Source organism: Aptenodytes patagonicus, chromosome 1, assembly GCF_965638725.1.
Source record: "Aptenodytes patagonicus chromosome 1, bAptPat1.pri.cur, whole genome shotgun sequence".
NCBI classification, from domain to species: domain Eukaryota; kingdom Metazoa; phylum Chordata; class Aves; order Sphenisciformes; family Spheniscidae; genus Aptenodytes; species Aptenodytes patagonicus.
This window is the reverse complement of record NC_134949.1, coordinates 67,543,899-67,558,947: the sequence shown is the minus strand read 5'-3', so window position 1 is coordinate 67,558,947 and position 15,049 is coordinate 67,543,899. Positions and strand designations below refer to the sequence as shown.

The window sequence follows — 15,049 nt, the reverse complement described above, 5'->3', positions numbered from 1 at the left end:
AAAAAATTGTGAACTTGTTTAAGCCATTTGCCATATTTAAGTGTGAACAGAAAGGAGATTATGTTATGAAATATAACCTCACTTATGAAATATGACCTCACCTATGAAGGCTGCTCATGATAGTTATGTTGAAAATACCTGAGTAAGCTGTTAGTAAAATATGACCCAGTCCTTATCACACTGGGAATGACACCCACGAGTCTGGGCCCTTATTTTGATACCAACATTATTGTTCGGCGTGCAATGCCAAAGTCAGTAGCTGTGCTACCAGTTCCACTACAGCTGGATTGATCATCATCATAAGGTATAGATTATATCAGCCCTTCTGAGGTCTGTTCCTTTCTTTGGCAGAAGATGCATATCCACTGAGGTTACAGTAAATTTCTTTCTTTTCGGAAATCTTCATTTGAGAATGGCAGGCACGGAAGTTTTACCTTTGAAGTATGAGAATTGCTACAGTTACCTCTTTAAAAATTCCAGTCATCACTTTTCTTCAGTTTTCCTTTGCTGTGTGTGCAGTGAGCCTGAAAGGGATATATAATATTCAGACTTTTTTAGCCATTAAGGATTTTTCTTAGTATAATTAAGCATCCTGTGGAAAAGAAACAAAAAAGCAATTGCCTTTCGCCTTCAGGCACAAATGGATCTAAATATGCAATGTAAAATGCGTGCATGAGATTCTTAACATCACGTAGCTTTTCCATATCCATAACTAAGCTAGAAAATTCCTATTTCTTGTGCGATCTGCGTATTCCTCTTGCTAGAAAGGCAAGAGGACTATCACAGAGAGTCTGTATCTTTCATTCAGAGGTGCACAGCTTAAACCCTTACTGGTTTTTAATCTGTTTCCTGTGGAGCTCTTGAAAATCCCCTTTGTGAAATCTAATGGCAACCAAGTGACAAACTGACAAAAGGTAGAGGAAAAATCCTATATTCCATGACTGGAGTTAATGTGCGGGCAGACTCTGGGTGATAGGGCCTTGTGTGTCAAAAATGTCTTTCTACGAAGCTCTGTATTTGTTTTGATTATCATGATTTGCTGTAAAAGAAAGAGTGGAGAAGAGTGTATGTTTTTTCTCAGCATTAGTAAACTGAGTTAAAAAGTTTTTATTATTATATGGTTATTGGATTTCAATAATATTTTGGAAATCAGTAAACACAAGCGATTGATAAAAGTTTCAAGTAGACTGGCTTGCTAGCTGAGTTGTTATTTTATCAGCTATGAAGAAGAAATAAGAGTAATCTAGCTTTTTTTTTTTCCCTCCTGTTCACAGATATGGCTATGTGTGCTATGCCGGTGGATAAATTAAGTCCATTTTATTAGTTATTGCCCTACTGATTTTCAGCCCTGTGGTTTGACTGTTAAAGGGTTAATTAATTTGATCCTTTGTAAACAATTTAAAAAAAAAAAAAGAAAACTGATGTTTTGTGACTTCTGTAATCTATTGAATGTTTCCATTTGCATGATGTTCTGTATCTAATGAACCATACAGATTGCTGTGTTCCTTTCAAAAGAGTTTTAACATTGGTGGAGTTTGTGACAAACACAAATTTGTATACTGTATGTTTACTGCTGTAATAACTCAGCTACTCCTATGTTGAATTGACATTATGTTGTCCTGCCTTCTTGGGGTTAAATGATGGAGTGTTTCTAGATGATGAAGAATATAAAAGTATATATGTTCATTTGCTAAAGACTGAATATTGGAAACTCTTCTTGTTGCTACTTTATGCTAAAAGCAAAAAAGTTAAATAATTCTTGTTTCCAAAAATGCATCATTTGTTTTTAAAATTGAAGTAATTCCCATGTTAACTCTTCCTTGTCCCTGTAGACAATCCTAGATTAATGCCTTGTGAGGGATTCATAAAGTCTGTGCTTGTACATGTGTAATATGATCATGCAGTCAAATGGTTGGGAAAAACACTCTAGTGCTGAAGAAAATAATTAAAAGAAGCCAATATACTGATTCTTACATCTTTATGTTGCAAATAAAATTACAGTGTAATGCATAACTGTTCCAGTGAATAAACTGGCCATTTTTGTTCATTTAATTCCATGCTGTCTGGTCTACTTCTATTTACGTCAGTCTGCAGTGCGCTAGCTTGGCTTATACTTTTGCATTTATTTAGTTCTTAAAGATCCATAATTGTAAGTTTAAAAGGTATCAGACAGGAAATTGAGAAAGGAAATCAACATTAAAGGAAAAGGGAATCAGAAGTAAAGCAAAGATGCTTCCTCTGTTTTCTGAGACTGAGGCAGACGCTAAAATAAAGACCGATTCCCCATATACTGTTTCCAACAGATCTGAGTAATCTCTGAAATGCTGCAACATCTGCATAAACTCTCAGTACAAGAATGCTTTGTAAGATGCAAATCTCCACCCTCAGGGGATGGGGAAGCAAAGGAAGAGCTGAAGTCAGCATAAAATTGTCTTGGGAGTGCTGGGTACAGTACAGTGTACCACACCTGCTTTTTAAAGTAAGAAACATCTTTTATCCCTCGTGGAAGAGCCCTGCTCTGACAGCAAGGGGGTCAAAATCCTCCCTCAGCAGCCAGTCCCACAGTGGTCTGTGAGCGTGGCCCTAGCAGGCAGGCGGCTGCTGCAGCACCTCTGGTGAACCTCACTGCTGGCAGAGTCTCTGAGGGACAGCAGCAAATGTCCAGCTTTTAGAAATGGGCCAGGAAATGGGAAGAGCCTGGAGGCAGGATTGTGCCTCCAAGCCTGCTGTGATGTTTGACTCAATAGGAACTATTGGAGGGCTGTCTTTGTTTTTGGCTGGCTGGCGAGGTGCTTTGGATAGTTAACAGGATTTGTGCACGGTGACAGAAATGCAGTTCAAGAGCTGTTACTTGTCTAAGTTCTTCCCACTTCTCTCTTTTCTTCCGTTTTCTCATCTAGCAGGAGGAGGTCTCCCACCTTATCTGTGTTCATTGCAGAAGTGCCCTAGGCAATGGTGTTGCATGATCATTTTAGCAGAAGCGTGACTGCTCAGGACAGAATTTTCTTATGCTGGGTGTTCCTCCTCTTCAATTTTAAATTAAAAGAGTTTCTGAGAATAAGAAAAATGGAGAGCAGACTTTCTTCCTCAGCGTATTTGTTCTGATAGCAGTTTCACAGAGGGTTGCCCCTTGTGTGAATGTTCTCATGGCAAAGTTGATTTGAGAAATTTCTAACCCTTATTGCTCCTTTCCCTTCCTCTGTATCCTCCGTTCAGCTGGTCCGGTGCAGCTCTCTGAGAGGCAATGGTATGAGTTAAGGTCACTGAAATAGTCTGGATTAAAAAAAAAAAAAGCAAAACAGCTCAAAAACACATCTTTTTTTTCCAAAGAAAATGTCTGTGTAATACCCCTTGTTCTGGAGCAGGAGGTAATTCCTGACAAATGAACTATTGGTTTTCCCATAGAAATATGTCAGATGATAATGGAAAAGATCCTGAAGCTAAAGTTTACGGTGACTGCTGCTGCAAGTCTGTTTCTGGATACCTCCCTTGATAAATCCTGCAGTTATGCTTAGAGAAATGCAGAGCACTCCCAGTTATACTTAAAGGCAGCAGGAGCCATAGTTTGACTCTCTTCACACCATAAAACACTGACAGGCCACTGGCAACTCAGGTTGAGCACAAAAAATTACCACATAATTTTGAACAATGTTGAAACCTAGATTTCATGAAACCAATAATAAGAACAGAGGTACTAATTATGAAGAGAGCCATATCAAAGGCCCTGACATCCATATCTTCTAGCAGCCTGTGAATGACAAACATAGAAGAGAAGATTTTATATAGATAACAAAATACAGGGGGAAAATGGAGCTAAAATAGGTAATAATAATTATGTGCATCCTGGGAAAAAATATTTGGAATAAAGCCAGCTCTCTATTTGTGTATGCTAAAAGCACAGGCAGAACTGCTTTTCTCTCAGTGGAAGGTTTAAGTGATTGCCTGAATGAAAGAAGAAAGTCCTAACTTTGCACAAAAATAAGGCTCAATACTGTAGCTGACAACTCAGCAGAAGCTTAATAACCCGGTAAAAAAATATTGACCTTTGCAAGAATGATTCCTTCTTGACTAGAGCAGTGTATTAGAAAACACACGTTTCACTCATTATTATTTATAAATTCTCTTATATCATATTTGGAGGTATCTAACTTCAGGAAGAAGGTTTGGTGTCTGGTTTTAGAGAAAATAACGCTTAAATTATTGTTACAATAATACATCATTGAGAAAATGTTATTTGTGAGAAAGCTCCATATGAGGGGGGAAAAGAAGCCCTTTCATTCTTCCTTAAGTGAGTTATCAGGAAACTTTGGAAATAAATAATGAGACAGTTGTGTCCATTTAAATTAATTCATAGGATTCCCTATCTGGGGAGGGCTGTCATCTTTTTAAGTGTTGATTACCTCTGTCAAGGAAATCGATTTTTGCTATTCAATGCTGTCATATTGGTTAAGGTATTAAAACTGAGGCTATTTACTCAGATTAGGAATATAATATGGAAAGCTACGTGAGTACAGAGCTCCCTTGAAGATCAAATTCTGAATGCAGAGGATGTGGGCCCAATATTTTGTTCCCTCTCACAGAGATGGGAAAGGCCTCTGATCACAGGAGAAAAAGAGCTACTGTTTTTACAGCACACAGGTCGTCTTCTATCCCCCTATACAACACTAAATGGCTTTGCTATAGCGATAAAAAACCTCTGTAGAGATAGGCGAGCTCTGTAAACTCAGATGGCTCGGTGCTGATCCATCCAAGGTAGCTCTTTCTATAGCGATACAGCTTATTAGTGCTCTAAGATGAAGCAGCAGCTGTCCTTCGTGGCTATATGGATGCTACCATCAGGCCCTAGACCAGGAAAGCTACTTTAGAATCAGGTGGGGTTTGACCCATGTTGGTCGGGAAACTTGCTTTGACCTGAGTTAATGGACCTGCTATTCAGTGTGTTCCTTGGAAATTTGATTTAAAGAGATCCCTGGGTTGGAGCAAAGCTCCACGGACTTTAGTGGGCTCCGTCTGGATGTTGGGCATTCACCCGTGCGGAGCAGATGACAGGACTGTGGGCATAACATGGAGTATCTCGTGCAATTTGAAGATGTGACTGACAAGTGCTTTCGTGACCAGCTTGTGACTCAACTTCAGCCATGCAAAACATAGAATTAGAACTTACATAAATGCACTGCATACAAATACCACTGCATACAAACCTCAAAGTCCTCCACTACTTAAAAAGAAAATGCCTCTGGGAAGCCACCACTGCTTTCAAAGGTTTTTGTTATCTAAGCCAAATGCAAAGTAGCTCTTTTAATCTTCAGAGCACTCTATGCATATTAATTAATTCTCGAAACATCTTTGCCAAACAGGTACTGTTATCTCTCACCTACAGATAGACAAATCCAGACTGTGCGATGGGAAAACATTAACACTCAACAAAGTGAGCCAAGTTTCTTTACATGTAACCCTTCACCTCTCCACGTACATCCACCCTGCACACACTGGAATACCAAAGTGGTTTTAGATGCGGTAGCCAGGTGTTCTCAGCAAGGTGAGTTATTTAGTCCATGTGGTACATACCCTGCCCCAGAACCTGCGTTGCTTGAGTGCTTGAGTTGGTTCAGAGCTCGTTCCCTATTTCTCCAGTGCTTGGTATTAATAGATCCTCACTATAAATAGCTGAGGTTTAACATCCACTTTCTGGTTTTAATTTCCTTAGCCCTATGCTCTCCTTCTGACTGTCTGCCAGGCCTGTAAACCAAAAAGGCAATTTGACTCACTAGGCCCAAGATGAAAACACTGCCTAAACATGGGAAAACTTTTCTTCCCCCAACAACGATAGCTCAGTAAAATATAGATGCTCTTTTTCTGGTAGAGAACTTGGATTTCCTTTAAAGTGACTGCATCCTTTTAAAGACTGTTCAAAATCGTGAATATAAATCTGTGACAGAGCTCAAATTAAGATTCTGGAGTTTCTGAAGTTTCAGACCCCTCGTCTATGCAGTTATGCTTAGCACTATTTATGCTTGAATATAAAAGCATGGCACATTTCAGTATGGTAAAGTTACAGCCATTTGCAGTGCATAAAGCCTCGGATGTATACTGTAAAACTTGCTTGAAGTACTGAGTTCCAAAATTAAACGATGTTAGGTCTCTGGGGGTAAAAATACATTTTTAAAATTATAAATATGAATGGAATGCTATTTTTGAGATACAAGAGAGAGTTTAAGTGGAACAGGAGCAGCATTTATATCCTTTTCACAGCCTTTGCTCCAAATAATCACATTTCAGCCCCAAAAGATACAAGGGAGTCTGTGAAACGCGGAACAGAATGAAGGAAAAGAAGGGTGGATGAAGCTAACTTAGAGGAGTCTGCAAATGCAGCAACAGCTTTGAAGTCTCTCTGTTTTAAGTCACTATAAATTATTGAGAAGCATGCTGAAACTCCTGTGCATGTACCATATGCCTCATTAGAAGCAATCTTAAGTACCTGACAGCTTGGTTTTTACAGTAAGGAAAAGAAACAAGGGAGTATCGCAATATTGAGACCGGTATATTCTCTTCCAGAGCTGGAAGTAATAATTATGCCTTTCTTTTCACAACATGTTTTATCAGCCAATTGCTCTCCAGGTGTTGATTTGTTAAGGCGAGAACCAAAACATTTTGCTTTACTGTTCAGGTAAGCATTCATAGAGAGACAATGGTTAATATTTAATGTATACAGCACTTTAGCAGTACACGGCTCTTTAAACAAAGTACGATCCCATACGTCATGGCACTGATGAAAGAGAGCAGAGCTGAGGCTAGGCATTGGGAATAAATGCAAAGCAATGGCAAAGAGCACTTCGTTTCATGGTCACAGATTTCCGTGTGGACAGAGTCCCTGCTCCCAGCTGCAGCCCTTCCCGGAGCTTCCCAGAGCTTCCCTCCCATGTAGGGAGCACGCCGGAGGAACAGCTCATAGCAGCCACCAGCTCCTTCCACACAAGCTGTCATCTTTTCCCCAGGAGTCACTGCCAACTTTCCCATCGCCTCACCAGGCACAGGCCCCTCTGAGAAAAGGGAGAAGCTGCAGGGCCCAGAAGAGATGGTGGCTAGGAGCTGGCTGCTGCCACCATCGGCGGATTAGCACAGCCCACCACCAGCTCCCCAACGGCCCCTTGGAAAAGCACACCAAGGATCTCGCTGGCACATCTTTTCCTGTCAGACCACAAGGAACTTGTGGGCCGTATCAGGAACAGCTTTGCCTAATTTAATAATTCACAATTTTCAACAGTGAATTTAACTTGATCTGGCAAAAAGCTAGAGAGACTATTGATTTTGGATGTGGGGTACACCTAAAAGAGTTGTCACTCTTGCCCTGTCTCAAATGGCAAGCTTAGACCATGGTTTTTAAACTTTTTTTCATAGTGGCTGTTGGCTTTCACTGCAGAAGGAAAGAAGAAACGGGAGGAAAGTAGAACATTTTCTCGAGCATAGCTTGCTTCCTCTCTCCTTTTTACTAACAAGACCTTATAGAAGTTTGTTTTCACCGGTAGTTAATCCAAACCAAAGCTAAAGCACTGCTGCTAATGGTATCTAAATGTCTGACATTAATTGGATAGTGGGAAGCATATTTGATTAACCTGTGGTGGTGATAATGAAGAATATTCTGACTTCTAAAAGCAATCAGTCTTTGTTAAATGAATGCCATTCTGCAAGACTTATCTAACAACACTGATTAAATAGCAATTACTCCCTCTAAGCAGCAATCTTTCAGTAAAACTAAGGGATATGTGTGATAGCTTTATCACAACATGATTTCAATAAATTCCAAGAATTTGCTTGCAATGGACAAAACGCTTCTGTGCAGCAAAAAAGGGGTAAGACAAAATTAACATCGAGGCAGTACATAGCAGGAATGTTTCTCCCTTTGATTATCATAGTGCTGTTCTTGCAGAGCTACATGTTAGCATTCATCTGTGTGGTAGAGAAAGAAGCCCTGGCTCTAGGGGGTATAAATAGGATTCTTTATTACAGTGGCTGGAAGTAGACAAAACCTGCTGCTGGGTAGTCCCCATAACTACCTTTGATAGGGCCCAAAATGACAACAGGGGGAAACAGATTAAAGACAACGATGTTCCCTCTTACACCGTCAAGCAAGACAGAACAGAGATCTGTATTAGAAGCATTGTCCGGGTGAAAAGAAACTGTCATGTATTTTCTTCTGAGGGCTACCTACCCACACTTTTTTGTTCCAGCAGTTAATACCTAGGATTTGTCTACCCACCCTTGGAGTGCTTGTCATGGGTTACTTCTGATGTTTGACTCCTAATTCACGCTGTTGACCCTGCAGCTCCTTCTCACGGGGAAGTAAAGCCGTTCCTAAGATATGGTGTGTTCTAGACTTTTCACTGGGGAGTAAGTAACAAAAGAGCTGGGTGCATTTTTTGGTGTAAGCCAGCATAATGCTATACATTCAGGGTCCCCACCCTGTTCTGACACGCACACACCAGGTGCTTGCCGCACAGGGAACAAGGATCAGGCTTGAGTCCCTCTCATCCTTGTAAGCCACTCCCCAGGCTAAGAAGCCAGAGTCTGCAGCCTCAGGCTGAAAGTCACATTATGTCTTTGAATGCTGGATCCTGTGTTTGCCTGCTGATTTAGCCGAGGTTAAGTATCCGCCTCGCATTTGCTTGCTTACTCTGTGTATCTCTGTCGCACACGCTGCAGTTGCTTTGTGCATTGTAGCTGCTGCTGCCATCGCAAGAGACTTTTCATCTGGAATGTGCATGAGGGCCTGAGATGAGTGAGATTCTTCTCTAAGTAGTATCTTACTCTATCTTTTGCTATATCGGTTCTTCTTCTTCATTATACTTCCTTGCTGGCAGAACTGGTTTGTGGGTTATACAACATGCAGTTCATAGAAGATTCAAAATGTATTATCAGCTGTGCCCTAACTTAGGCAGGACTTGGCTTGGTTAGCTATGTATTTAAGTATGGATTTTCTATATTATAAGCTGCATTTTAATTTTAGTTTTTATTTGGAGTTTCGTGTTGAACAGAGAATGGCATTTTTCTGTCAGACCTCAGAGAAGGTACTGTCCAAGTCAGCTCTAAATAAGCTACTCTAAATAAGCAAATGTTTGTAATGTTTAGAAACATTAAACATGTATTTTTGTTAGGTGCTGAGTTCATGCATTTTCTTTCTCAGGGTCCTGTAGATTAATGCTCTAAAAACATGTTACTACACAGATTTACTGTGGGGTACAGCACAAGGTAGTACTCAGAGAAACCAATGCTAGAGGCCATAAACTGAATCCAGGAACAGATTTATTGTGTAACTGAGAAGAAAATAAAGTTAAACTCCAGCAGAAATAAAGAAACTTGACCAGAGGCAACAACGGAAACAGTCTCACTCAAGGAGTTAGTCAAAATCAAGTCTTCTGAAGGCTGTTTCCATGAGGAGAAGAAAAGGTTAATACAAAGAGGTTTACTGGAGGAACAATGGTTTACATACAAAGTGAAGCATTTGTTTTCTCACAAACTAAACAAAGATTGCCTATAAAGTCCTGTTTCCCTGAATGCTTTGGGGCTCAGCAGCACGAGATGAGTGCTTGCAAGCCTTTCATGTGCCAGAAGCACTCTTCCAACTTTTTCTTGAGGCTAAACCTTGCCAGCTGTCCTTGCCTTCCTTCTACACCTCTGTGTGCTTCCACAGCGTTCCTATTGTTCCTCCCGCATGCAAATAGGTATAATTAAATCAAGTCTCCACCACTTCATTTCTCACCACCCCCACAGAAAGCTTTGGAGCCAGATGGCCCAGCTAGTGCCCACACTGGAATGGGTTAGCTGTGGCTTACTGGTTACCTCAGTTACCATAGAACAGAGAGGTACGTAACTCTTCCCGCACTTCGCCTAGGGTGGGAGATACACTGCAAGGCTTTTATTCAAGTAGTGTCATTTTCTGACCTTCATATGTTTTAAGCAGAATTGGCAGCACCGTCTATGTTTAAGCTTATATAGTATTTTCTGTTTTCGGATCCCTTCTCCAGTTATTACACTAAATTTTTAATCATTTAGGGTGATGTTTTCCAAGTTAATATCTATCTCAGATTGACTTTTTACACTTAGAAAAATGTTTTTCCTCTTGCTGACATTGCCAAAAGACTCTCTGTCTCTCCCTGGAGATGGAGAACGAGAGTGAGAGCAGTGTATAGAAAAGGAGGAAGGGCATGCCAGAAGGGGCGGCCGGTTGTTACCCTGTTAAAGCAGGCAGAACGGACCCGTTGCTGGTGTACAGCAGTTCAGAGCCAGCTTGAACCAGCTGCTCCAGGTCTGTGCTGTAACTAACTGAAAAGAAAAGAGACAATTAGCTCCTCTCAGAAGCCCGTACCGCACTGCAGTATACAAATGCTCTACAGTTACCATGAATTTACTGACTGCGTGAACTTCTTCTATCACAGGCTGTCACCTCACTGCTTTAAATACATCAGTGTGCTTCAGGAGGATTTTCTCAAGAAAATTAGCTTTGTGACCGATCTCCTGATGCCACAGAGTTGTCACGATTCTCTTTTCTGAGGTGACCTTTATTTTCCAGAGTGACATTGTAATAAGTTATCACTCACCGATAACATCGCAGAAAACAAAATTAACGTAGTTCCTACCATTTGGTTGGGATTTGTGGGGTGTGTGCATTTGCCCTTGCTTCCTTAGCTGTTTTCCTTCCAGGACCAGAGCTCTATGTTTAAAGAGGCAAGTACAAAGTTCAGTAATAAGTGATAATTATGCCTGGCTAAAGATTGGCAGTTAAGCAATCATCCAATATTTGGGTTAATCTCAGTTAAGTTATCACCTATAAGAGAAACAGAGAAAGGTCTTCTATTTTCAATCTTACTTTCATTCCCATAAGCTAACATTTTGTATTTTACTATTGTGTTGTGTCGTGGTTTAACCCCAGCTGGCAACTAAGCACCGCACAGCCACTTGCTCACTCCCCGCCCTGTAGGATGGGGAGAGAACCAGAAGGGTAAAAGTGAGAAAACTCATGGATTGAGATAAATATGGTTTAATAGGTAAAGCAAAAGCCATGCATGCACAAGCAGAGCAAAACAAGGAATTCATTCACTGCTTCCCATCAGCAGGCAGGTGTTCAGCCATCTCCAGGAAAGCAGGGCTCTATCACACATACCAGTTACTTGGGAAGACAAACGCCATCACTCCGAACATCTCCCCCGCTTCCTTCTTCCCCCAGCTTTATATGCTGAGCATGGTGTCATATGGTGTGGAATATCCCTTTGGTCAGTTGGGGTCAGCTGTCCTGGCTGTGTCCCCTCCCAACTTCTTGTGCACCCCTAGCCTACTCGCTGGTGGGGTGGTGTGGGAAGCAGAAAAGGCCTTGACTCTGTGTCAGCACTGCTCAGCAATAATGAAAACACCCCTGTATTATCAACACTGTTTTCAGCACAAGTCCAAAACATAGCCCCATACTAGCTACTGTGAAGAAAATTAACTCTATCCCAGCCAAAAGCAGCACAATTGACATCTTGGACAACTTTGAACAAATGACTTCTTCCCATAATACCTCATTTTCCTGCCCCATCAAGAGAGGCTGATACTTCCTCCTTGGTGAAGTGCTTTGAGAATTACTAATGGGAGGTTCTCTGCTTCTCTTGCTCTCTCCTTGTTTAAATTGGTAAATTAAAGATTACTCAGTACCAGAATTAGTCTGAATCCAGAGGAAAATTTAAATGCGCACTGGTGTTCTGGAAGAAGATTTTTATCTGAATGAGTTAATGATTGATCCTTGGTACACATCCATGAACTGTATGTAGCTAAAGTTTACAGGAATCTCTAGCTCATTGTAATTAAGTCAGCAGGTACTACTGCGCTTCATAAGTATATTCATCTCCATATGCCCAGCCCAGGTCAGGTGACTGAAGTCAGGAAATAAATCAGTCTTTTACCTCTGAATCACTGCCTTTTTTGTATGTTTGCAAAAGTAAAACCCAATGTTTGCAATTGCAAGCACACAAATAAAATCCAGGAGGTGATCTGACTGCCTCATTTTTAGTGGAAAATGAAAGGGGTGGCTGTAAGATATCAACCTTCTTCCAGAAGAGAATGATTTCATGAAGAGACCAAAGGACTGAGATCCTTGGCACGTGGTGGCAGATGTCCCAGCTACACCAGTTCCACCTGTGCTCATTGCTGACCTGCTTTGTAACACTGAAAGCAGAAGACCCACCCATTCGACTTCCACCTCGTGATCCTTTGATGCTTCATGTGTGGTACAGGTAGCACCACCACGGCCTCTCTCTGCTGCCATGCCTCCCATGGGTCAGACATGGCTGGTGCCTCACACAGGTGGTCCCCTGATATCAGGAGAAAGTGTGTTACCATCAGGTCCTGCATGCCAAGGAAGCCCGCTGGAAAAGACTCAGCAGGAGCCTCACACCGTAGCACAGGACTCTGGAGGAAGGTGATGCCCCGTCACGTGGTTCCCCCATGCAGACGTGGCCATGTTGCATGCATGACTCTGTGGGTGCTGACGAAAGGTATCCTCATCCCTTGGGAGACAAGGAACTTGCAAAGTCAGCAGCTTGCCTGAGCAGTCCATAAAATCTCACTGCTGAAGATGTAAGAGCATAAGAGTGGCTGTACGGGTCAAATGAAAGGTCTCTCTTGCCCACTTCCCATCCCTGACAGTGGCCAAAAAAAGATGTAAGAGCAGGGCAAGTGCAGAGGGGTACTTCCCCAGAATATTCTTCCAGGCTCCAGCAATTCATGGGCTTCCTGGCAACTAAAGGTTGTGTTGGACCATTGCCAAGGGAAGAACATCCCTGTAGTGTGGCTGACTGCACTCCCTCTCTTTTGTGAGGAAAAACTCCAAGTTTTGCTGATGGCAAATGAGGCAGCATGTTATGAAACGGGAGGCCATCTTTTAAAGAAGCCCTAAAACCCAGGAAATCCCCATGTAGCGGGAACACCACTTTACAACTGGTTTGCCTCTAACTGCACCACATCAAGCCCCTGACTGACTCAAAAGCTCTCACCTTGCATACCACAGACTGCTGTTACTCACTCTCATGGTGGGACAGGTGGTGACGTTCTGCCTCCAAACATCATGTCTCAGTTAAGCAGGTAAATAGGTGCCTTCGGACACTATTGCTATATAAACAAACTTAATCCCAGGTCTCACAGCAGCATAGCCTTCTGATTGCCTTTCTCAGTTAATATTGATTAAAATTTAGAGAGAGAGGCAACTGCTTTGGCCTGAATGAACCATTTTAGCTGGAATTATTATCGATGCAAGTATTGCAGTTCCATCCCTGGCATCAAAACTCACTTTTAAGTGCTAGGACTCAGACGTCTTTGAGAATTTTCTCATTGGAAGAGGGGGACTGCATTATGGCCAACTTCTTTTACGTACACTGATAAATCTTACAGAAATTGGGCTTCCTTCCAGGGAAGGCATTTCAGAGGTGAGCTGTGAGAGAAGGCAGCATACAAACACGGTGGGGCTGTGCGTGAGTGGGGCGCAGCGGGGTTAGCCACGGCCCCAGGTGACGCGGTCGGCCAGGCGCCCGCAGGGCCAGGGCGGGGGCCGGGGAGGCTCGGCGCCGGCCGGGAGGAAGTAGAGCAGGTGCGGCGCCCGCGGCACCTACTTCGCTGCGCGGGGGGAACTTGCGCCGACGGCCCCTGGGCGCCCGGCTCGGGGAAGTTGCCGCGCAGCCCTGGCTCGGGACTGGGCGGCGGAGGGCGAGGCCTCGCTATGCTGGCAGGGGGCCGCGCCCGGGGCAGGCGGCCGGTGGGCAGGTAGCGCAGGGCAGGGCGGAGGAGACGCCCGGTCAGGTGCTGGCGGGGGAGGGAAGGGGCGGGGAACGGCGGGCAGGTGAGGGGCCGGCGCAGGGCGGGCTGGGAGGGAGGCGCTGGTCTCGGGGCTATGCCTGCCCCGCCGCCCTCGGGGCGGGAAGGGCGCTGAGGACCCTGCGGCTTCTCCCTCACTCTGCCTTTCTCCGTCTCTCCCCCGCCCCGAGGATGAGCGCAGCGGAGGGCGCGCACTTCAGGCGGGTGGCCATCCGCAGGAAATCCAGCCCCGCCGCCGTCGCCTCGAATGGCGCAGCACTCACCTGCCCCGCGGGGCCCCCGCAGGGGGCGGCCGCCCGGAGGACGTCCGCAGGTAACGGCCCTAACGGTTCCTTTGGCCTTGGCCGCTCCCCCCGCCCCGCCGTCAGCGCGGGCGCAGCTGTCGGCACCGCAGCGCTGCGGGGGCGTGCGGGAGAGCCCCACTGACGGGGAGGACCTGGCGGGCAGGCCCGGGGCCGGCTTGCGCCGGGGGGAGCGGGGAAGGTGGCAGCGCCGTCCTGCCCGGGTCACTCTGCCGCGCGGGTTCGGTTTGGGCTGACTCCTGCGGCGAGCTCCTACGGGCTTTCTCTGCCTGTTCGGCTGGCAGCGGGCGGTCTGTATAAATAAAAGGTTGTGTTTCCTCTTCAAAGTCAGGGAAGAGGCTTATTTAGTAAACTTTTGCCCTGCGTGCCTGTGCGGTGAAGATGAGGCTTGCACAAGCGCCCCCGTGGACCGCCGTGGCGGCTGCAGAGCCGCTTGGCGGAGGGGCTGAGCTGGGGTGGAGGGGCAGCCCTCCGGGCCCTCGGGCCGGGGGCGGCCGGGCTGGCAGGGCGGCCGCAGCTCAGCTCATACGCTCAGACCCCATCTCGGCACGAAATGTTCCGAAGTTGTACTTTTAACAGCTCTTAGACGGGCAAGGAAGCCGTCTCCCTCCTCTGACAGACCCATGCCTCACGCCTGCCCCTCCCCGATGCCTCTTTGACCCTTTCAGCAACAAACCTGCGTTAGACTTGTTTGACATGTTATGCTTCAGAAGGCAGCTGCTACGACATTAATGCAGTACTATTAAAAGGGGTGGACAGCTTAGGCTGGTTATCTGTGTTACCTTGGCCATGCTGTAAAAATAAGCTGTCATAAAATCCAAACTTCAGAAGGTTGTTGCTTACGAGTGAGTTAATGCACACAACTATTTATCGGTCTAAAACCTGTGATTCTGTGATGTGACAGGTGTGAC

At 44.4% G+C, this 15,049-nt stretch overlaps 1 protein-coding gene across 1 annotated transcript in view; it reads left to right on the top strand.

The window, feature by feature from the left end:
- Positions 1–13,932: 13,932 nt before the first annotated feature.
- FGD4 (FYVE, RhoGEF and PH domain containing 4) overlaps positions 13,933–15,049 on the top strand; it is a 112,241-nt gene continuing 111,124 nt past the window's right edge. Inside the window, exon 1 of the mRNA XM_076340529.1 lies at positions 13,933–14,149. Within this exon, the coding sequence (XP_076196644.1) occupies positions 14,008–14,149 (142 nt within the window). The 5' untranslated portion in view covers positions 13,933–14,007. The remainder of the gene's footprint in view (positions 14,150–15,049) is intronic.